This window comes from Camelus ferus, chromosome 5 (genome assembly GCF_009834535.1).
Source record: "Camelus ferus isolate YT-003-E chromosome 5, BCGSAC_Cfer_1.0, whole genome shotgun sequence".
Taxonomy (NCBI): domain Eukaryota; kingdom Metazoa; phylum Chordata; class Mammalia; order Artiodactyla; family Camelidae; genus Camelus; species Camelus ferus.
The window spans coordinates 69,561,260-69,585,711 of NC_045700.1; the positions used below are offsets into that span (position 1 = coordinate 69,561,260).

General features: G+C 40.2%; 1 protein-coding gene and 1 long non-coding RNA gene across 8 annotated transcripts in view; one reads left to right on the top strand and one right to left on the bottom strand.

Moving 5' to 3' along the window:
* FAM117B (family with sequence similarity 117 member B) overlaps window positions 1–3,153 on the bottom strand; it is a 59,245-nt gene extending 56,092 nt beyond the window's left edge. The window contains exon 1 of the mRNA XM_032480049.1: window positions 2,417–3,153. Coding sequence (XP_032335940.1) covers window positions 2,417–3,020 — 604 coding nt within the window. The 5' untranslated portion in view covers window positions 3,021–3,153. The remainder of the gene's footprint in view (window positions 1–2,416) is intronic.
* Window positions 2,404–24,228, top strand: LOC116663743. Of its 7 annotated transcripts, XR_004320047.1 has the most exons (8): window positions 2,404–2,540; window positions 4,614–4,770; window positions 5,599–9,181; window positions 9,787–9,912; window positions 18,087–18,596; window positions 20,257–21,872; window positions 21,967–22,054; window positions 22,253–24,228. It is a non-coding gene; the product is annotated as an uncharacterized LOC116663743 (long non-coding RNA). The 7 variants fall into 7 exon arrangements; XR_004320045.1 differs by having other exon boundaries at window positions 20,257–22,054; XR_004320048.1 differs by lacking the exon at window positions 22,253–24,228 and having other exon boundaries at window positions 20,257–20,332; window positions 21,724–22,211.
* Window positions 24,229–24,452: the final 224 nt, after the last annotated feature.

The window sequence follows — 24,452 nt, forward strand, 5'->3', positions numbered from 1 at the left end:
GACTGAAAACCCCTCTAAAGATCCCGAGACTTTAAACAGGGACTTTCAGATACTGGATTTCTAACAAAGATTAGGACATCCAATTCATCTGACAGACATCTGGCAGCGTACAGCCTGATCTAGATGGACCCTGGAATTTGAGTCACATGAGTTTTACTTGTAAGATAGACACCTGCCCTCTACCAATAAGGATTTCTACATTTCACTGAAGCTGCAAACTGGCAGTAATTTCCCTTTAATCAAAAAGGGAGTAGAGTGATTAAAAAGACTTTTTCCCTTTTCTCTCCTTCCAGATTTAGTCTGAGAAAAACAGCAAATGGTCTAGTTTGTGCTATGCAGATTTAAAATCAGAAAATACTCTGTCCCACTCTGCATGGAAGTTCACCAGAGTGAAACAAGAACACATTCCTGAAAAGGAAGCTATCAGACATCCACTTCAGAGAAATTTAATAACAGATGGTATTCCTTTTCTCACCTAGGTGAGAGTGCTGCATTAGAGGAAAAAGAGAGGTTTTGTTTTTTGATTGTTTGTTTGTTTTTGTTTTTGAGGGGAGAAGTGAAAGGGCTAACGAGAAGGGTTAATTTTATAGTGTGAATACTCTATGGAATGTATGTGAGGTAAAGAAGCTTTGGGAAACATGAAGCGTGGGCACATGAGGAGCCTGAGATCCCAGCAAATAGAGCCCTTCTAGAGATCAGAAGAAAAGAGCACCTTCCTCCACATATTGCCAATATTTAATTTACCCAGTTCCCATCAGGTTGCTGCTCTTCTTTAAAGTCCAAACAGTTGAGAAGGTAGCCTGATTCTGTCATCAGACTGGGGTCACCACTCCCTCCTCCATCTCTACTGCTCACTTAAATAGCTTTCCTTCCCTTCCACTTGCCATACTATGCTGGCTCCAGAAGGCTGAAGGCAAACTGAAGCAATTAGGTTCACCAGATACCTCTAAGACTTGCTTCAAAAATTTAGCACATGTAATTTTAGCACTTCATATATTTCCCAGATTCTATGTTACACATCATGAAGCTACCTCCTTGATATAAAAGACATGGTTTTGGAGTACCACCCAGCAGAGTTCAAATATTCACTCTACCACTTGTTACATAACTTCTCTAAAACCTGTAAGAGTGAAAATGAGACCATGTATCACCCACCATAAGTAGGAGCTCAGTTAAGTAATAGCTATTATGGGGGGGGGGGGTTCTAACAAAGTTTTTTAAAAAGCACTTTCCTTTTTTCAAAAGGTTTTAAACAGTACTCTTGTTCTATTCAGAAAACACTATTGATCATTTTTCAGGGCAATTCTCACCCAAAAAAGTATCCATTGTCTAAAATCTTTGACAAAATAAATAGTAAAGTTTCATCCTACTCCCTGCATTTCTGAATGAATCCTTGAAACCACTTCATCTGCTTTTTTGGTTAGGAAATACTGTACTAAGCTCCCTGAAATACCCAATCATTCTGCCTGAAAGTTTCTACGAGAAATTCCTCAGACAGGGGAAAACAAAGATATACGTTGGCAGTTAATACATAAGTTAAAAACCACCCATTTCTCTTTTCATTAAATTCTAACAAGAAGGCAATCAGATGAGTAAGTTTTTCTCTCTTTCCTCTTGCACAATTTGAATCTCTCGTTTGAGTTATTCTTTATGAATGACTCCTGAGGAACCCAACAGCTCCATTCACTTTTCCCCAAAAAGCTCTCAGGTCTAGAGGAAAACAACAATTTTAAGTCCCTAAAGTAATAACAAGGAGGCAAATCTTGGACCTTTAAAAAAAATGGTTTTACATCCTAAACACACAAAATCGGCATATCAGAAATACACCTAGACCCTCAGAGCCCATAAACCTTCCAAAGAATCTTGCTTATCTTATTTCTCACTTCTTGCTAACCACTTAGCAAGTCTTAGGAAATGTTAACACGCGCCCAGCCACAAGTCTCTTCAGGGACCCAAATCTGCTATGCTAATGCATTTAGCCCCCCAAATTTGAAACTGTTCTGTGAAAGAGAACTACTCAGCAGCTGACATGTGCTATCTTAACATTAACCGTGTCACTAAAAGTGACAAACCACTCCCAGCCTCACCCCAGGGAGGGTAAGCAGTAACCAGAGGGCGGCCAGAACCCCAGGTTTATCATTAACACAAGAGCCCAAGTACAAGGTTAGCGACTGCAGCTCCACTGACGGGACCGACGGTGGGCCGGCAGAGGGATGAATGAGGCGGGCAGGGAGCGCGGAGGGGGCGAGGGGCCGGCCCGGGGAAGGCGGGACCTCACCGTCCTGGTCCCGCCCCCAGCCCCGCCCCGGCCACCCCGGCTCCGCGGCAGCGCCGCAGTCCCCGCGCGGTAGCAGCGCGCGTCCGGGACCCCTTCCTGCCGCCGCCTTCCCCTCGCTGCGCGGCCCCCTGCACGTACCTGCTTTGCAAACCGGGGCGCTTGGGCTCCTTCTCTCCGGGGAGCTTCGGCTCTGCTCCGGGGACCTCCTCCGGTGCCGGACGCGAGCTGGGGGTGGGGCCGCGCTCACCTCGCCTGTCCACAGGTGGGTGGGCGACGAGCAAGGCGACGACACGGTGCCCAGCAGCGGCGGCGGGGGCTGCGGCCGTGGGGGGCTCCCGCGGGCCCCGGGCGCGGCGCCGCGCGTGGGGCTGGTGCCTCGCGTGGACGTCGCGGACGCGCCCGTCTGCGTGGCCACCATGGGGCTGGTGCGCGCGGCCGAACTCCCGCCGCTCCTCGTGGGGCTCGTGCTGCGCGAGGCGGTGCGCGGGCCCCCGCCGCCGCCGCCGCCGCCCGAGGGGCCTGAGGCGCCACCACAGCAGCCGCCGTTGTTGTTGCCGCCGCCGCCGCCGCCGCCGTTGCTCCGCGTGGGGCTGCCATGTTGCTGCTGCTGCTTCAGCTGGAACGGAACCGTCGCCCTCATGGGCTGAAGGCGGCTCCCGGCTCCCCCGGCCGTGGCGACCGCACCGCCCCCGAGGGAGCCGGCCGGCGTGGGGGACCCATTGCGCCTCACCCGCTGGGACATGGTCCCCCCTCCCCGGTGGCTGGGCGAGACGTGGGGTTTTGTTGTTGTTGGGTTGAAGGGGGAGGATTCTCGAGGCCGGAGGGAAGGCCCCCGCGAAGGGGTGACGAAGCCGGAATCCAGGTGCAGGGGGCGCCCGGGCCGCGGCCGGCAGGAACGAGGTGATGCAGCCGCCGCCGCCGCTCCTCCTCATCAACAATAGTGTCTCCTCCGCTGGCCCCGCCCCCCGCGAGCGCCCATTGGTGCAGCGTCAGCCGCGCTCGAGCCGCTCCACCGCGCCCATTGGCTGCTAGCAGCTCGGGTCCCTGGCCCCCGGGGCCTTAGAGAGCCTGGGTTTGCGCGGAGACCGTCTGTTCTTTAAAGAGAAAGAGACCCGCCCCCCGGGGGGAGGGGGTGCGGAGGAAATAGGCTGTGTGTATGTGTAGTGTGTGTGCGCGCGCGCGCGCGCGTGTACACGTGAGTGTACACGCGTACGCGCGCGCCTGGCCACTCGCGTCTTTCCCTTCCCGCTGGGGGGAGCCCTGGGGACTCAGATTCTGGAATATTGCCAAAGGGAATGCCCCGAACCCGAGCCGTCCCCAGGGATGTCTGAAGTCTTTCCTCTCCAAACGCATTTCCTTTCCTCAGTATTAACTGGCACAGTCTGGGTTCGTGCGTCTCTTTCTGGCTTTATTCTTGATCTTTTTGTCCCGTCCTATAATTCCATCAACATTTGGACGCGGCTCAAAGGAAAAGAAATTTAATTACTCTTACTGGCATTTTACACCTCGTCTTTTTTTTTTTTTTTTTTTAAGCTCTAAAAAGAAACAAATCTCAGAAAGATTAAAATTGCTGGTTACAATGCGGTTTTAGATTGTATCAATGATGTCCAGTTACCAAATGCTATTGATGCATCTAGTATCTCGGGTAATCAAGAATTTATTTTAATCAGCTACTTCACAGTTCCCTGATACCTTGGAAAGATGTCTGCTACCTAACAAGTTTGTTTAGTGCCATAGTTTTCAAAGGGCCTTGTTTTATCCTCACATTCATTATTTGAGACAGAACTGTATTAGCCATTCATATTTTTGTCTGGTGGAGGAAACAGGTCTTTGTAGCATGTGCAAAAATTCAGTAACACTAGTTCTACAATAGCCTTAGAGATTCCTCATCAAGACAAAAAAAAAATGATGGACCCATACCCCACATATCTCTCAGCTTATAAACTGCCTGTCCATGACTTTTACTACTTTCTTAGATATACATCCTAGACAGATGTCATCTTGTAGAAACATGGGAGTGGAGGGCCCAGTATGATTCACTCTGCACCTGAAATCCTACCGGGTCCCTCTGCACTGTGGAAAGCCTTTGAAGACCTAGAGATGAGATTCATATCCCAGATCCAACATGTACTCTGTGGCCTTGGATAAGTTACTGGCCAGTTTCCTTATCTGTAAAATGCAGTTAATGCCGTGTCCTTCATACAATTGTGATTATCAACCAAGAGTTAAATGAGAATGTGGTGTGTAGAAGGTAGTCAATACTTAGAACTTCTTGATGATTCAGAGGCCCACATCTCTTCTAATCACCCATTCCTCCTCTCTCCCCCACCACAAGGAGAGGCCCCAAGCCCTTAACCCAGGACCTTGCTTAAGCTGGCTAGCACTGACATCACTACTCATCGCCATAACCTGGAATGAAGACAAACACAGGACACACAGGAAACTGCCAACAAATTCCATGCAGAGAGCTAAGTCCACTCTTAAAACAATGGGTAAGAGAGAAGATAAGCCTTTAAATAAAGATGTTCTGGAAGCTCTATCTGGCACTTTGTCCTGCACAAAGTAAGAACTCAACACATATTTACTGAGTTAAACCAAGAGAGTTCAGCAGGCCAAGTGTCTTAGGCTTCCTGATCAATTACTTTTGATATCACCAAACTAGAGACCCATTTGTTGGTGGCAAGAGACTTTTACTGTTTCTGAGCTAAAGTACTGATTTCAACACAGAAGTTCATGCGATCAAAGAATTAAAGTGTCTTTGGCTTAATCATGAGTTCACTTTTTTGCATTTAGCCATATTTCCTATAGAAACTCAAATGCCACAGTTCCAGAAAATGCCTTTTTCATCTTGGCAGCTTACCTCACTCATCAGTTTAGGGCTCAACTTTAAACAAACCAATGAGAGCATTTCAACTGAAGCAGGTCTTAACCATTTTACCCTGTTTTTACTAAAGTTTACTTATGATGTGAATAAAACTTTGAATGTATGAAGTCATCAAATAATGCTAAAATAAATTTTAATATATATAATATACATGTACATATATATATATATACCAGATACCTTAAAATTCTTCAGTACATTTTTAACATTTAATGGCAATGCATAAAAGCATCATTTCCCCTTGCCCTTGATTTCATTATCTGTTGTTGAAGATTCAAAAACCAGTGCGCATCAAGGTGATATATTGGTCTTCAGTTTGTTAGTTTATCTATAAAGAGAGTCCTTGTATTTCTAGGATCAACAAAATAATCATGTCTCCCTGTGCTTTAACTGTTCTTCTTAGGATATAACTCAAAATTTCTGTTTTCTCTCTAAGGTTGAATTGTGACTGTATGAAGTTGAAGAAGCAACATACTGGAATTGGTTTATCTGTATTTAAACTCCAGAAGGCAAAATTATTGATAAGCTCATTTTGTACCTGTGCTTTTTAAACTATTTAAAATGATCTTGTTATGGTAGAGGAGGGTGGGTTTTGAGAAAAAGTTTATCATCCTGTAGTTTTTTTTTCTTCCTATAGTTTTAGTAGAATCAACCATATTCTGTTATAAATCTCCAAAATGTCATTGAATGGAACATTATACAGCCACTAAAATTATCATTATGAAGTCATAAGTTCCTTTCATTTTAAAATGGAAAAAAAATGATGCATTCATTGTAACTACAAAAATATAAAAACGTTTATGCATTATAAATGAATATTAGAGGTTAAAATAGTTATATGAAAATAAAATAGCCTTTTTAAGGTGGAAGTTAGGGAGGTATCTTTTACCCCAAGAAATATTGATATCCAGTTTTCTAATAAAAGGGGAGAATTACCAGAACTTAAATTGTTGAGTGATGTTCTCTGCTTAAAATCTGACTGCTAATTCACTGAGACATTTGTCTTAGACCATTTCCTCAAGGCCATCCGTAGCACCACATGTTCTGGTGTTTCTCTTACCTCTCTGACTACTCCTGGCTTCACTTTGCTGGCTTCTTCTCAGTCTGACGCTTAAATGGTGAGAGGTCCTCAGGACACCATCCTAAGCCTTTCATTCCACTCACTCCCTAGAAAGAGAGCTTCATTTGTATGCAGAATCCCACTGACCACCACGCTGCCATCTATTCAACTGCCTGCTTTGCCTCTCATCTTGTATATCTCACAGGTGCTTTGAATCTTGTCCGTAACTGAATTCATCATCTTCACACCACTCACCCACCACCACCAACTGGCTCCTTTTCCAGTATTCTCTTATTTCAATAAAAGGTGCCGCTCAGTGGTCTGTATTGAAACCCTGGAAGTCATCTTAGCTCTCCCACTCCCCTAAGGCAAGACCAATGACTCACCGTATCTTAACTGCTCTAGCTTCTAAATCTCTTATGAATCACCACTATTCTCCAAATTCACCATCTCCTCTAAGCATGCCTCTATCCTCTCCGGCCTACGCTCTTACACAGGCCTAGCCAATCTCCCTAGATCCTCTCTGCCCTGGCCTACTTCTCCAAGCACTCTCCACTTCTCACCTGTAATCCATTCCCCACACATCTGTAGTGGTCTTTTAAAAATGAACTTGATCACCTCACTCTGCTGCCTAAAGCTTTCCTTTCCTTAGGATGAAGCTCCCAGCCCTGAGGCTTACCACATATTTCCACGGGCACATCTCTTCCTCTCTAGCTCCAGTCACACTGGTCTTCTTTGATCTCCCCAAAATGCTCCATACTCTCATCCTGAGCCTTCACGGTTGTGATTTCCTCTGCCTGGAACATTCCTCATTCCTGTCACTTGGCCAACTCCCGACTCATTTTTAGATCAGGGAGGCATGAATGGACTTGCTCGCCACTTAAATTAGCCTCTTCGAGTTTACAGAAGTACCATGCTCCCCTGCTGTGGTCATCATAACATGATTATCTATTCACTATCTGTATATCCTTCTCAATGTTAAGCTCTACAAGTTTGTTCACTTATCAAGTATTCATTGGCAGCCTTCTATGCACAGAGCACTGTGCAGGGCATTAGCTCTACAGCAATGAGCAAAGCTCCAGTTCCTTGTGCTCTTGGTCTTATATCTGCTGGAAACAGATGATGAGCAACTCAGGTGTGAGTCCATACACACAGAACTACACACGTGAATAAACTGCCAATTGCAAAGTTCTATAAAGGAAGCCATAGTGCCATGAAAAGGAACAACAGTGGAGATCCAGCTAAGACAGATGCGAAAGACTTTCTGAAAAGGTAATGTTTAAGATGAAACCTAAAAGCTAAGAATGTGCCATCCATTAGGCCCTGGTAAGAGATTTTGAATAAAGCTGAGCCCACGCATAGCCAGTCTCATCAAAAGAAACAACAGATACTAAAAATAAAAATAATAAAAATCTAATATTGATAGAAGTTTATGAATTAAGCACAAAAGGGAAACTTATGTGCATGAGTCTCAGTAAATATACTTTTAAAAAATCTTGATCTATCCATCTCTCTAAGTTCGACTCATCATGGCACAACAGCCTTTAAATATTACCCCCAAAATTAGGCCAGACCTGGACCTGGCTCTTCTTTCCTTGGCCTCATTCTCTCACCTTTAAGTGTGCATTCTTGCTCCTTGAATAACTCCCTGCATTTGCTCATATAAGTCTATCTTTTTGACCTCACCATTTCTGCATCTCTACCAATTTGTCCTCATCAGTATAATAGAAGCTCCAAAGCACAGAGGTGGAATCTTCCCAGAAAGGAGTGGAACTGAAAGAATTCTTATATCTTCAGTTGTGTTTATTTGTTTTGTTTGTGTCTGTTATCAGTACTGTTGCCATTGCTCTCATGCCAGGAATCCACTCTGGCCACTGTATGGAGAATGGCTTGTAAGGGAGCAGGAGGAAGCAAGGAAAATAGTGAGGCACCTTTTGCAAAAAAGTCTGAACAAGGGGGATTGCAGATAAGAAAACAGTGGATGGATTCAAGATCTACCTTTTAGGTAGAACTAATTTGTCTTCCAGGTGATAAGAGGTGAGGGAGAGGAGCTGTCGGGGATGTCCCCCAGGTGTCTGGCTTGAACACCTTGGTGGATGGTGGTCTGTTCATAGAGATGGGGAGAAGGGGAGGGAGGAACAGCTTTGGGATCAAAGTCAGTCTAGATTTGGATGTATTATGTTTGAGTTGCTTGTGAATTATTTTAAAAGAGTCATCGAAAAGGCAGTTGTACATATAAGAGCCAAGTTCAGAGACGTCAGGCCAGGAAGTATACATTTGAGAGTTTTCAGATATAGATGTTTTTGTGGCTATGTGAGCAAATGACACCACCTGAGGATTAATCACTACTTCTCAGCCTTAGCACAGTGCCTGGCACACACTATATGCTCAAAAACAATTTAAGCTCCTGTCTGTCTTATTTACCCTTGTACGCTCACACTTAGGACAGTGTCTGGCATATGGCAGGTACTCAACTGTGTCCTGTGAATGGAATGAATGATACAGCCACTGTACCATTCACAGCTACAAAACAGTGATTACAAACCCATGTGTCTTAGACCCGAAAGACAATTTGCTTTCACCATAGGATGGTACTCTAGTTCAGTAGATAATCTCAAAACCTGTTGAGAAAGATGAGTACATGGTATCCCTATTATAGAAATGAGGAAACCAAAGAGGTTATATGGCTTGCCTGAAACTAAAACCCAGGTTGACTCAAATTCCGGCATTCTTGCATCATAGCAGGGATGACGTTCAACAGAATAGCAGGTGTTCTGGATATTTTGTACCTACCAATTAACATATGCTGTGAAGAAAGAAAAAAAAGAAAAACCAAGCAATTAAATTTGTAATTGAGGAGGATTACCAGTTAAAACAATCTTCTGCTTTTCTGCCACGCAAGCTGTTTCATCGAGTCAGCTAAAATATCGTACGACCTTTTCCACTTCCCAAAAGTAAGGTACTCTCTCCCTCCTCTCTCTGTTCATTGACGATGTGCTGTCAGAGATATGGTTCCCATTATACCAGCAGTGTTGTATTTTTCCAAAAGCTCTTTGATCTGTATATTAAAAGAAACATTAATGAACAAATGCATGATATAGAAAACAGTGTACACTGTCAATAGGGCTTGGCTTTGCTTTTCTCTTCAAGGATTGTAGTTATGCAGATGCTTGTATGTGCATGCATAGAGTATTTCTGGAAATTCTCCCAAGAATCTGGCCTCTGAAAAGAGGAACTGGGAGGGGTCGGGGTAGGAAGGAGATGTTCTTTTTTATGTATACTCTCTGTACTATTTTTGAAGTTTTTAAAGCATGTTCATGTATTAGTTTTAGCAAAAAAAATTTTAATGTAAAAACATTAATCTCAGAAACCATGTTATTTTGGTGAACACTAAAGTTTGAAATTAGGATTTATAAATGATAATTGCACTCTTATATAAGCTTCAGTATCTAAAATATTTCTGTATTTTGTTTTGATTGAATAATATTGAGAAAATCTTGATCAACAAAGATAAATAATTACAAATGGTAATAATGTTCTTTTAACTGCTCTTCAACTGGACAGATTCAGAAACTTGAAACAAGAGTAAAGGAAAACGTTTACTGGAAAAAATAATAGTCAAGTGGGGAACAGATGGAGATTTGGAAGACACAAGAATGGCAGAATATTCGTAATTGCTGAAGCTGGGCAGTAAGTATAGAGCTGTTATTATTCTGTTGTTTACTTTGTATCTGTTTCAAAGTGTTCATAATAAAATGTTTTAAAAATTGGTTCACAAGAATAGCCAATAACTGCTCACGTACTTTATAACAAAAGTCAAACAATGAAAACTTATAAAGCTTTAAGGATCTGCAAAATCCTATCTACCCTGCCTGTTAGACATTTATCTGTTTTGCACATAAGAATGTACATCAAGCAGATGAACTTAAATTTTGCTGTGTATTTAATTGTGTTCAGCATACACATGCGGTGGTTGCATAGTCACCTGCAGATTTTTCTATAAGCAGACATATGCAGACTAGATCTTTTTTAAAGACCAAAGTAAAGCTACAACCTTTCTAAGTAATGACATGTTTACAATAAATTCAAATATATACTCAGAAATAACAGGAAAATTTCAATGCTGATAGCTACACACACAAAATAATAGTTTGCCTGATGGAAGAAATTAACTAGTGGTGGTCCCAATGTATTAAAATGTATTAGATTAAATTAATTGATTTTATTACAGGTGTTTAAATATTTAAAATATATTTTGAAATGAAATTCAGATCAAACATTTACTCCACCCTGAAGCATTAGGCAATTAAAAACCATTCTACTAGACTGTGATAAAACTGAAGGCAGGAAATATATTTTATTCATCTCTGTCTCTCCAGTACCAAACACAATAGTTTGATGAATGAATGTTGTTAACTGAAGGTATGGAAAAATTGATTTCTAAGCCCCAAAGTAATCTTATTAAAAATTCATCTGTGTTGATTTTTCTGAGTACATGAAGTCCATCCTCAGTATAAACAATTCAATACCAAAAACTTTAATTAGAAAATAAAAACCCGCAGTTCCCCAATCTTTCATTTTTCTATGTATAAAGTAATATATATTCAAATAATATTTTTACTTTGAAAAATAGGATCACATTATGGATACAAGTTTTGAAACCTGTTTTTTTCCCTTAAGCATATATCTAGGCCATCTTTTCACTCAGTATACATCCAGGTTCTCATTCCTTTTAAAGAGTACATAGCATTCTATCATTTGGCAGGACCGTAATTGAACCAATCTTCCAATGATAGATATTTAGGCTATTTTCAACTTTTTGGTATAACATACAAGGGTACAGTGATGTCTTTACATTTGTGCTTTGCATTCTTGTGAGAGTATTTTAAATTTAATGTTGTATAAAAGCAAATGTATACACAAATTAAGAAATCAAATAGCTTTAGGAGGCTGATTTTCTTAAGTAGTCATTTGCTTCCATTTTCATTGCCCTTCCCAAACCCTCAGAAGAATTGTTAAATCTCTCTGAAAATGATTAGTGTTTTATCTTTTCCTTAAAGACATCTTGATAGAGGCTTCCTTTCTCCTGCTCTGTTTAAACTAGAAATATTCTAGGACGTCTGCATAGCTGTCAGCATCACTTCTTGGCTGTGCATATATCATGTTCCCTCAACCCAGGGACTTCTGTTTTGGTTTCTTTGCTCGTGTACTCCTTTGTTTTATAATAGCTTCCTAGGAAGAGGTGTAAATCTTTAGAGATGTTGCATGTTTGCAAATGCCTGTCCTATCCTTACAATTAACTGATGATTTGGCTTGGAAAGAATGATTCCTCAGAAGTTTGAAGCCATTGCACCATTGTCATAGAGCATTCAGTGTTGTTGTTGATCAACTCAATGCCATTGTGATTCCTGACCCTTTATATATGATCTGTTTTTTCCTCTCTGGAAGCTTTTAGAATCTTCCCTTTGTTAATAATGTTCTGAAATTTCATTATGCCGTGCTTGTGTAGGGCTTTTTCTTTTTTCTTTTTTTTTTTTTAAGTTCTCTGAGATGGTTACCAGATGGTTTTCAGATGGGAAAATGTTACTGTATTATTCTTCAATAGTTCATTTCCCTTCACATACTAGCCCTGTCCTGCCCTGAGAGAATGACCCTTGTACACGATAGACTGTACCAGCTGGTTTCTGGTTAGGACTGGCGGGTGTGAGATCAGGTCACAAGAAGAGAGAGAAGTCAGGGTATTTCTTCCCTGAGGTACAGCACATCTCTGAGGCAGTAGGTGTGTCTCCTGTTGGGAGGCCCTGCCTCCTTGGCTGCAGCTCTCACTGGGCTCTGTTTACACGACCTCCTCCAGCCTTGCCCCTTCAGCCCTGGGAGTGTAACAGCTTCTCATTGTTTCTTGCCTCTGGACTCTATACCACCCTAGCTTGTTCCCTAATCCTTCCTGCTCACACTTCCATACATAGACTCTTCATAAAAAATCTCTTTATTGGAACCATGTGGGATGCATTGGGCTTGCTGTTAGGACTCTGACTGACACTGTCTGTTTCTCTCGCTCTCTCCCTCCATTTTCTAAGAAATATTGAACTTCCTGGACTAATCCTCTAACGATCTTCTTTTTTTTTTTAATTTAATTTAATTTAATTTATTTTGGGGGGTAAACGAAGTTTATTCTAGGAAGAGCAACTCATTGAGAGATAGACATTTTAAAATTTACATATATGTACTGTTCATTGTTTCCAAGAACAGTTTAGAGTTTTAGTTTTTTAAACTTACACAGTTATCAAAGGAATAAAGCCAACCACAAAATAAGAAACAACAGAATGCATTAATCCAATCATAAAGGACAGTCAAATGTACTTACACATATTTAAGAAATCAGTCGTCTAAGTCATAAATAAAAAGTAGTTCATTTGTGTCCTTTTTTAAAAAAAAATCCACTTAAAAGCGATATCACATGGCAAGTTTTCTTTCTCTTTCTGGCTTACTTCCCTTAGAATGACAACCTCCTGTCTAATGTTCTTCTATTTTCTGCTTCTGTATCTTCTCTTGGATCTACCTCCCAGGAAATTTCCTTATCTTCATCTTCCAATCCTTCAATGGATTTCTTATTTCAGCAATCATATTTTTTGTTTCAAGAGAGCTCCCTTTATTCTATGATCATTCTTTCTTTTCCCCCAGGGGGACTGTAATTAGGTTTATTTATTTGGCTTTTCAATGGAGGTACTGGGGATTGAACCCAGGACCTCGTGCATGCTAAGCTTGTGCTCTACAACTTGAGCTATACCTTCCCCCAACCATTCTTTATTATTATAGCATTCCATTGTTGTTTATTCATGTTTCATGGATGTAATTTATCTTCCTGCATTGTCTCTTTTTCCACCAAATTCCTTTGTTTTGGCATCTGCCTTTCATGTTGGAGGCATTCTTCAAATGTCAGATGACTTTTATATAATAGCTGATTGTTAGCTCGTGTACTCACATGGTGCTTGTCCCTTGGTGGGCTTTACTTTGGGGTCATCAAGCAAGAATCCACCTGCTTCATTGTAGGGCCCCCAAATGTCATTTCTCTTGAGCTATTACATTTTTCCAGAAGAGAATCTGCCAATCTTTTGTCAGGCATTCTTGGAACCAAGTGCAGGCATTAGGCTGAATAGCTTCAAGTTCAGAAAAGACTTTCATTTAATGGGAATATTTTTCTGGAAGAAATTCCTTGAAATGAAATTGTGGTATCCAAGGATATGTGTTTTAAAATTTGATAAATTCCAATGCAATTTCGGAAGCATCCAAAGAAAAAAGTTTAGTGTGGTTTAAAAGAACCCAGTAAATGTATTTTATAAGCTTTAAATGTCAGCAGAATTTAATAAAGTGCTTCCCTTATGGAATTAATGCTCCAAGAGGTAAAACAGACTGAAATAAACTCTTCTTTTCCATGAGTCCCACTTGGATTCAGAATTAGTGCTAACATTGGCTATTTGAAAGATTAAATTTCTCATCTATCTAGGAAACAAAATTATATTCACCCAAAAAACCATTTGATTAGTATTGCAGTAGAGGCAAAAGTGGAAACTTACAAAGAGGTACTCAGTCTTATTTATCTGTAAGGACCTAAGGCAGTAGCAGCTAAAAAATATTATTTAAACCAGATGGCCTTTGGTAACTGATATTTGAGTTTATGACTTAATTGTTTGTGGGAGATCTGATCTCAGGGTGGTGATCACTCTGTAGGTTATGAGAATAATTAGGGCAAGAAGCTGTTGAACCACACTCCAGAGAGAGGCAGGCCACAGAACATGAAGATGAGTTACCTCTAAAGTACCTAAATTTTATCCAGGTCATAACTGACCTGTAGGATCTAGCTCTATGCTAGTAAGGTAGGTTTTTCTTTTTTTTTAATTGCTGATCATCTTACCCCATAAGGTTGCTCCATATTTTGTCCTAAATTCCTCACTACATAGCAGGCAGTAAGACATTCTTCATAAACCTTACTCCAGAAAAGCCAAGTCTCAGCCAGAAATAGACATTTCCCTTCCAAAATGATTATAAGGAAAGCTTTAAGTTTTCTGTCTCTATGGTGACAGTTTGATGGAGGTAGTTGAGGGCTGGTACATGGACTATGCCTTGGCCTTTCAAATTCTGTAACAAGCACTCAGCCTGAGCTCACAGACACCAATCATTGCTGTGTAATAGCAGTCACTATACCATTGCTGAACTGTAGCTGCGGTTTCTCAGATGGAAACAGAAGAGAGAAAACACATTCAATCTACCTTGTACTTAATCATTCCTTCTTACCTATGCTTTTATTCTGTAGATATAGTTGGATTTTCCTTAAAGAAAAGCAGTTATTGGCAAATGGACAGTCCAGACACTGGGTCAGAATCAACAAAATTCGAGCTTTTCCTAGGTACCAGAAACTGTGTTCTATACAGTTACTCACTGTTGCCAATAAATATTTGTGAATGAATGATTTTGAGGGCACTAATTTCACCAATGATTACTGCTGTCTTTTCTCAATATCGCTGAGCCAAATGAGAACACAGAGTGAATCCAGATGTCAGAGTGCCAAGTCACTACTTCCTGTTACATACAGTGACAGGTAGCTTAGCCCCCATGTATGGGTCTCCAGTCAGTTGGGAGAACTAATGGAGCCATGGTACCTTGACTTAGGCAGTTAACATGTGAATAAACTTAACAACTTACCCCTCCCACGTAGTGAAAGCACAGACCTGCCCAGACTTGGTCTTTAGAAAACTAAGACTGCTTGCTTTACTCAGCTCCAAGGTGGTTGTTACACATGGGGCACAAAGACCTCTTCTTAGAGCTCTCTCTCGGGAGGAAAGGACTTCAGAGAACTAGCAGCTCTGACCTGTGAACAATGTCTGTCACCTATCATGTCATCATTGTTTTTGTATATATATATATGTATATATATATATATATTTTTAAGCAATGTCCTTTAAAAATCTCTCCTAACTCCACTTTAAGTACATAAAGTTCTGAGGGAGAGTTGCAGCATAGATTACTTCTCAATATGTGCATAGTCTATTAATAGTGAGGGTGAAAAAGAGGAAACCAAAAGGGAAGTTAAATTCATGCTCAATATGTAAGTTAATAACGTGTCAGTCCCACTCCTCCCTGCCCACAAAATAGAGGCTCCACATTAACCAAAGTCTAAGCCTCCCTCCCTTTCCCTCATTTCTAGCATGATTTTTCCAGTGCTCTGAATGACTGGCATTTTCAGTTACTTCTTCTCTTTGGAATGTCCCTCAATTTCTCAACACTTCCCTCAGTATGATTTCTACTGATCCTTAGGTCTCCTGTCACTCAAGAGCAAAGGCCTCACGAGTGGTAAATAACCTTAAATGAAATGTCCCCCTTTTCTTATTCTGGCAATTATACTGCTATCCTGCCAGGTTCAAAAACATAGGATGATAACAGCAGTTTTATTGATAGTAAACATTTATTGAACACTCACTATGTGTCAGACACTGGCTGAGCACAGTGCACGCTGCAACACATTTATACTTTATAGCAGCCCTATACACTGGAACTGTTACCCCATTTTTATGGATAAGGAAAAGGAGACGTACAATTTTAAGTGGATTGTCCAGGAGTGTATAGCCAGTAAGTGCCATAGGCAGAAGTCCCAGGGAGTCTGAATCTAGGTCATAATCTCAATCACTGCATTAGGGTAATTTTCTTCCTTACTTTGTTTAAAATTAATTTATTTTTTACTGAAGTACATTCAATTACAATGTGTCAGTTTCTGGTGTACAGCACAATGTCCCAGTCATGCATATGCATATATATATTTGTTTTCATTTTTTTCATTAAAGGTTATTATAAGATGTTGAACATAGTTCCCTGTGTTATACAGAAGAAACTTTTAAAATCTATTTTTATATATAGTGGCTAACATTTGTAAATCTCAAACTCCCAAATTTACCCCTTCCCACTCCCTTTCCCCAGTAACCATAAGATTGTTTACTATGTTTGTGAGTCTGTTTCTGTTTTGTAGATGAGTTCATAGTGTCCTATTTTTCTTTTTTTTTAGATTCCACATATAAGTGATATCATATGGTATTTTTCTTTCTCTTTCTGGTTTACTTCACTGAGAATGACGATCTCCAGGTCCATCCATGTTGCTGCAAATGGAATTACTTTATTCTTTTTATGGCTGAGTAGTATTCCATTGTATAAATATACCACAACTTCTTTATCCAGTCATCTGTTGATGGACATTTAGGTTGTTTCCATGTCTTGGCTATTGTATATAGTGCTGCTATGAACATTGGGGTGCATGTATCTTTTTGAATTAGAGTTCCCTCTGGATATATGGCCAGGAGTGGGATTGCTGGATCATAGGGTAAGTCTCTTTTTAGTTTTTTAAGGAACCTCCATACTGTTCTCTATAGTGGCTGCACCAAATTACATTCCCACCAGCAGTGTAGGAGACTCTCCAGCATTTATCGTTCATGGACTTTTGAATGATAGCCATTCTGCCATGAGGTGATACCTCATTGTAGTTTTGATTTGCATTTCTCTGATAATTAGTGATATTGAGCATTTTTTCATGTGTCTACTGGCCATTTGTATGTCTTCAATTGGAGAATTGCTTGTTTAGGTCCTTTGCCCATTTTTGGATGGGGTTGTTTGTTTTTTTGTTATTTAGTTGTATGAGCTGTTTATATATTCTAGAAATTAAGCCTTTTTCAGTCACATCATTTGCAAATATTTTCTCCCATTCCATAGGTTGTCGTTTTGTTTTGCTTATGGTTTCCTTTGCTGTGCAAAAGCTTATGAGTTTAATTAGGCCCCATTTGTTTATTTTTCTTACTTACTCTTTGACTTCAAAGATGCAGTCTAACACAGTAGTTAAGTGGCTTTGGAGCCAGAGTGTCTGGGTACAAATTCCAGTTCCTTACTTATAGCTGCATGACCCAGAGCAAGTTGTTTAATTTCTTCTCATACAGTTCTGTTAGGATTTGAACGCATTAATTCCTGTGCTGAGCTCTTTGCTCTGTGACTGGCACATAGAAAGCACTCAGTGAAGGTTGGTCGTGATTATTGTCCAAGTATTGGTTAAGCCCTGCTCGTTGGCTCCATGTCATCCCTCCAGTTCATCTCCATTTCACTTCCCCAGCTGCAGCTCTAACCTGGGCCCCGCCGCTAACTTTTCCATATGAGTTTATATATAGCAGGAAGATTTTTCTCCCTTAGACAATTTCATACATAGTTCCCATGATCAAGCGCCTCCAGTGGCTCCCTATCACAAATTTTATCAGATCCAAATTCCGTAGCTCAGCCTTCAGGTGTAATTCTACAGATTCTTGTTTAGCTTCTTCATTCTCTCTCTGCTCAGTCTCTGTGAAAACAGAGCTTGTCAAGTCATTTTTTAGTTTGCACCTTATGTATTCTCTGGAATATGACTCAGTGGGGCTTTCTTTAATCATTTAAATCCTTTGTAAAATTATCCCTGGGTTTTCTCGGTAAGTATGTATATATAGTCAATTAATTTTGCAGTGACTATTCTTCTAAGACTTCTCTGTTAAAACTCCTCCCCGGCTCGATTAATTAACTCCTAAATATGTCTGGAAATATTCTGTCATATGTTAATTTGTACTTAGTTGTGTAGTACTTCATGTTCTTATGCATTCTCAAATTTTCTCTCAGCAAGTTTTTAGTCCTTGAGGCCAAAGATCACAGTTTTTATTCTTTTTCAAGGCATCCTTCTGGCTTAAGGCAAGTGCTTCATAAATGCTGTTGAGTGATTGATGGTGTAGAACTGTTGATGCAAAAGAGAAAGTTCTATTAGAGGCCAACAAAGTAATGTGACACTGGGCTTTATATTCCTTTCAATGCAGGTAACAAATAACCTATGTATTCTGCAGCTCTGCATATCAGGGTGATTTTCAGCGTAAAGCAGGCCACTTGCCACTGACAAACAGAGCATCCTTTCAGCAGCAGCCAGAAAGCTGATCTCTTGATTCTCTGTTCCTGGGCGTGTAGGTATGTAAGCAGAAGAAGGCAAGGGATAGGCTGCCATGACATGTCTAGGGGGCTTTGCCGAGACAACACAAAGCAGGTAACCCTGCAGTGGGGAGAGGAATCAGGTTGCAACTAACTCCTTATCACCTGCTAACGCAGAGTCAGCAACCTGGCAGCTTCCCCTCCCTCTACTTAGAGAAAATGTTCCCCTTCCAGGCACCTGCTTGGATCGTTGATCCTAAGGAGACCTACCCCTCTCTCCCAATTCCACAAGAAGCAAAGGAAGAAAGGATCCACAGATAGCATCCAACTCCAGACGAGTGAGAGACAGAGGGGAGGAGGTCCAGACACCTTCAAAATAACACGCGAAACAGGACCCAAAAGAAGTGAGTCACAGATCACCTTTAACCATTGTGCCAATTACTTCTTTGGTAGAATGTCAAATGGAAGATAATAATTGGAACCATTGAAATGAAAACTAAATCATTCTAGTTACACCAAACAGAGCCAAGAAGGCTTGTCAACACACAAAAATGGAAGGGTGATCAAATTCCATGGGGCTTAGGTGTGGCTTTGACTTTAAAGGTAGAAAAAAAAATTTCAATTTTCATACTTCAGACGTGGAAACAGGTAAAATCATAGGATTTTAGAGCTCATGTAGTCCAAGTTGCATGTTTTATAAAGGAGGAACTGAGGCCTAGAGAGGAAAATTAACTTTCCCAAGGCCACCGGAGTATGACAGTCAAGATGAGGGCTCAGGTCTCCTGATATTCCAGGGCAAGGCTCTTACATTCAACTCATGCCCAGAGAACATGAGTAAACCTGATACCTTTCTAGGACGATTAAGTTCTACCCCCACGATACTGGGCCACAACACAACAGCCCTGGTTTTTCTAAAAAGTTCTCTGATGTGCATGTTGATCTCATGTCCCAGTCCCAGTAGGAGAAAAAAGAAAGCACATGAAGAAAGAGCGAGAGAAGAAAAAGAAAAAGAAAACAACAAAACAGCATAACCTAAAGCAGAAGCAGTCTTCTTAGTGGCTTAGGGGTGTTTAGTAGCAAACAGGGAGCCAAGAGAACCTGGATTCTCCTGCCTCTATCTCGGTTACTAACTAGCTTTGAAAAATTATTTAGCCTGTCTGGGTCTTAGTTTCCCATCTGCAGAATGAGAGTACTCTACATGAAATTATTTCTAAGTTCTCTTTTATCTCTAATATTTAAAAACAATGTTAGGACAGCATTCAAGCCTCATGACACTAATAGAATTTTATCATATCCCAGATTTGTAACAGAAGAATATTTAGAACGTGAAGGTGGTGAGCAAGTAGGTGGCTGACTGTGCACTCAACTGAACAGATATTTATTTTGTGCCTGCTCTACGGAAGATGTGGCCCATGCTCTCCAGGAGCTGTCAGCCTAGAGGAAATACCTTTAAGACTATGTATTCACAGATAATCTCTTATCTAAGTTCTATCCAAGTCTGACCAAAGGTCAAACAAAATCCAGTCTGTTCAAGAGGGTTTTGCCAGAGGCACCTTGATAGGTAACATTCTGAATTCTTGTCCCTTCTTATGTCTCCACCTACTCCCAAGTGTTACAAGTAGTAAAGGCACATGCCTGAAGGGCATTCCTACTTCATGCTCACTGGCCAGGACCATGGTAGGTCACCTGCTTCAATATCAAGGCTGTTCACTGACAGTATTGTAACATAGACATAAATAGTCATTAACTCAAATTTTATCATGGATCAAAATGCTAGGAACCTGGAGTGCACGCCCACTGCTCTGCTCTGAAAGTGGACAAATTGGTATAAGCATCTCTGTTTGAGAAATTGAGGGCAAGAAGTGGTCTATGAAATACATGCCTCTGTGGAGAAGTCTTAATCCTTGACGTATTCTCAAGATTTGTCAGCAGTGTAAGCAAGGTGCTTCCTACAAGATACACCCTCTATTATAAGACCAAATTTCCAAATTCTGCTATTGTACACTACCTACTTGTACATGTATAATGATGCTAAATCCTTCACTATTCCATGTAACAACCAAGGGAGCAGCTGCGTTTCGATGGCCATGGAGGTATGTTATGCAGAATGAAAGCTAAACATGTGGAGTCATGTACACAGGTAACCTCGAATTACTTTATCATGTCTTAACTTAGGTGTTGACCTTTTATTCAAATGGTATGTATTTTGTGCATAAATTACCCAAGCTACAGAAGTGGGGAAAGGGAAGAGGGACAGACCCAGAAGAAATCATTGGAATGGTAGGTCCAGCCTCTAAGAAATAACAGACTTTGGAAGAAAAATGCCTATAGTCAATTCTCCTGTGAGTAAGATATGAATAGGCACCTTCTGCTTCCGAAGCTAGAAATCACAGAGATCAGGGCTCGGAACATATCTACCCTCCTCTCTTTTTGGGAACCCAACCCATTAGAACTTTTTTTTTTCTCTATCAGTTTGAAAATAGGATTCAGAGTCTGTCTGATCAGAAGTCGTAAACCAAGATGAATCATTCAGTTGTGATGTCACTGGCTTCAGCAATGGCTTATGATTAAGCAAAAACCTTTCCAAACAGCCTCCAAAAAAAAGAATAAGAGTACACAGAGCATTTCACTGCACTTTAAATGAGCAGGCCATTACTGTATAGGGGCAAACAGAGCCAGTCAGGAACACTTTCATATCCTATTGAAACTCACCTTAGCAGCAGGAAAGCAGAAATGGCTAAAGGAAAATTACATAACTGGAGAACTGTTCTCTAAAACATGCTTGAAGTACAGGGTCGATTTCTTCTTCTTTCTTTTTTTTTTTTTTTTAGATTGTTTGTGTCATGGATGGGGGGTTATTTTAAAATTTAGCACAAACTTACCGTGGAAAAAATTAAAATGTACAATTAAGCAATAGATAAGTAAATAGAAATAAAACAAAGGAAAATCACCCGTATCGTCCCTCCAATATAATTGCCATTAACTCTTCTAGCCATTTTTCTGTGCATTTGTGTTTGTATTTCATACACAGAAAGAACAAGACTCATACTACAGGGATGGGGTAACAGCTCAGTGGGAGGGTGCGTACTTAATACGAATGATATCCTGGGTTAAATCCCCAGTATCTCTATTTTAAAAAAAGAAAAAAGAAAAAGAAAAATAAGTAGGTTAAAAAAAAAAGAATCATACTACACGTTTATTTTGTAGCCTGTTCTTTACACGAAGTAACATACATCATGAGATTGTTTCCATGCCATACATATTTTGGGGCTATTTTTAATGACAGTGTGTACATAAACTAGAATGTATGTACCGTTGTGTGAATGCATCATAATTTATTTAACTAATTCCCAGTTCTTGGATTAGGTTGTGTTATGGGCTAAATAGTGTCCCCCTAAAATTTATATGTTGAAGTCCTAATCCCCAGTATCTCAGAATGTGTCTGCATTCAGAGATTGGATTTTAAAGAGGTAACTAAGTTAAAATGGAGACATTAGCATGGGCTTTAATCCACTATGATTGGTGTCTTAGAAGAGGAGGAAACTTGGACACAGACATATGAGAAGAAAGACTATGTAAAGATACAGGGAGCGGATGGCCATCTACAAGCCAAGGAGAGACACCCCAGAAGACACCAATCCTGCTGATGTCTTGATCTTGGATTTCTAGCCTCCAGAACTGTGAGAAATAAACTTCTGTTGTCACCAAGTCTGTGGTGCTTTGTTATGGCAGCCCAAACAAATAATAAGGTTGTTTCTAATTTTTTCCAATTAGGAACATCATCCTTGTATTCAACTCTCTGGGTACATGTCCAATTATTTTCTTGGGATACATTTCTAAACAAGAATTGCTGGGTCAAAGGGTAAGTATCTTTTTAGGCTTCTGACATGGATTGTCAAATTGCCCAGCTCAAGGGTGTGGTTTCCCAGTACTCCTAAGGCCATTAATCTTCAAAGTGCTAGAGTTTTTCATTTTTTTTTTCTAATTATGTGTTTTTCAAATTTTCCATTAGGAATACATATTGCTTTTGTAATAATAAAATATATTTGTTTTTAAAAAGGGAAGAGAGAGCCTTATACAGTATGAAAAATTTCCACATTTGATTGAATGAAAATGAAACTTACAATGAAACTGTGGTTTGAAGAGAAAAAACTGAAAGCTGATCAAGAGAATGAGAAGAAAACCACAGACTGGGAAGAAATATTTGCAAAAGACATATCTGATAACTGTTATCAAAAATACACAAAGAACTCTTAAAACTCAACAAAAAAAAAACCAAACAACCTGATTAAAAAATGAGCAAAAGGCCTGAACAGACATCTCACCAGAGAAACATATGATGTTCAACATCATGTGTCATTAGGGAATTATAAATTAAAACAGCAATGAGATACTAAACGACACTTATTAGAATGGTGAAAATCCAAAACACTGACAATACCAAATGCTGGCAAGGATGTAGAGTAACAGTCATTGCTGATGGGAATGCAAAATGGTGCAGCCATTTTGGAAGACAGTTTTTCAATTTCTTACAAACTAAACATACTCTTACCGTATGATCCAGTGATTGTGCTCCTTTGTATTTACCCAAAGGAGTTGGAAACATGTCTACCTAAAAACCTGCACTTGGATGTTTATAGCAGCTTTGTTCATAATTGCCAAGGCTTGGAAGCAACCAAGAAGTCAACCAAGGATAAATAAACTGTGATACATCTATACAATGGAATATTACTCAGTGTTAGAAATAAGTGAGCTATCAAGACATGAAAAGACACAGACAAGCTTAAATGCATACTACAAAGTGGATGAAGTCAATCTGAAAAGGCTACATGCTGCATAATTCTAACTATATGACATTCTTGGAAAAGCAAAACTATGGAGACAGTTAAAAAAAAAAAAAAAAAGAGTGATTACCAAGGGTTAGGAGATGGGAGAGATGAATAGGCAGAGCCCAGTGGATTTTTAGGGCAATGAAACTATTCTGAAACTATAATGCTGGATACATGTCATTATACATTGGTCAAAACCCAGGGAATGTGCAACAAGAAGAGTGAACCCTAATGGAAACCTATGGATTTGGGGTGATGATGTGTGAATGTAGATTCATCAATTTTAACAAATTTTCCACTCTGGTGCAGGATGTTGATAGTGGGAGAGCTGTGTGTGGCAACAGGGGCAAGAGGTATTTGGGAATTCTCTGCATTTTCCTTTCAATTTTGCTGAGAACCTAAAACTGCTATAAAAATAAAATCTGTTAAGAACCCAAACAACGAAAAGCTCTTTGAGAGATGCATGTTGAATCAAGTCATTATTAGGAAACTTGTCCACTGCCAAACTTCCCATTTAAGAAAAGGCGCCACCTTTCTCCTCGTTATACAAACCAGAAACCTGGGTCTTTCTTGCTGACTTCCTTTACCTCATTCCCCACTTTCACTCACTCCTGCTGAAAACGTATCTTTTTTTTTTTTTTTAACTTTTTTTAATTGAATAATAGTTATTTTACTGAAAACATATCTTACTATTTTTCCCGTAACTGTTGCCACCTTTCCTGGACAAGCCATTATCTCTCTCCAAGACTAGATATAGTCTAACTGTTCTTCTAGCTTCTGTTCTTGCCAGATTTTAATCTGTTCACACCGCAGCCAGAGTAATCACTGGGAAACATAAATTTATGTCATTTCACTGCTTAACATTTGAATGGATTTTTTTCTGCACTTCGAATAAAAAACAAACTCTTCAAAGCTGGTCAGGCATCTGCTTATCTTCCAACCTCAACTCCCTCTCATCCCCCTTGTTCATCAAGCACCAACATGAGACTCCTTCACCCCATTGCCTAACAGACGTCTTGTTACTCTCTATCTCTGGATCTGTTTGTTTGTTTGTTTGTTTCCTTCACAGCCCTTGAATTCTATAAATTCTTTTTTCTTTATTTATTCCCTGTTGACCCCCCATGGAACTCACCTGGAAGTTCCCTGAGAACAGGAGTTCATCTCTTCTGCCTAATCTGGCATGCCAACACCTGACACCATGCCTTGAGCTTAGCAGGCAGTAGTGTAGCAAGGGTGGGGCAGTGGGAGCAGTAACCCCTGGTTCAAGCAATAAGGGGGTGGGTTTAAGAACAATAATGGAAGCCAACTAGGAGTTGGCTTGCTTTTTATTTTCACCATGAGTCTTTAATTCTAAACAACATGGGTGATAGAATACTCCTCTCTCCTCCAAATTCTTTTGTTTATATAAACTCTGTAACAATTGTTGCTATT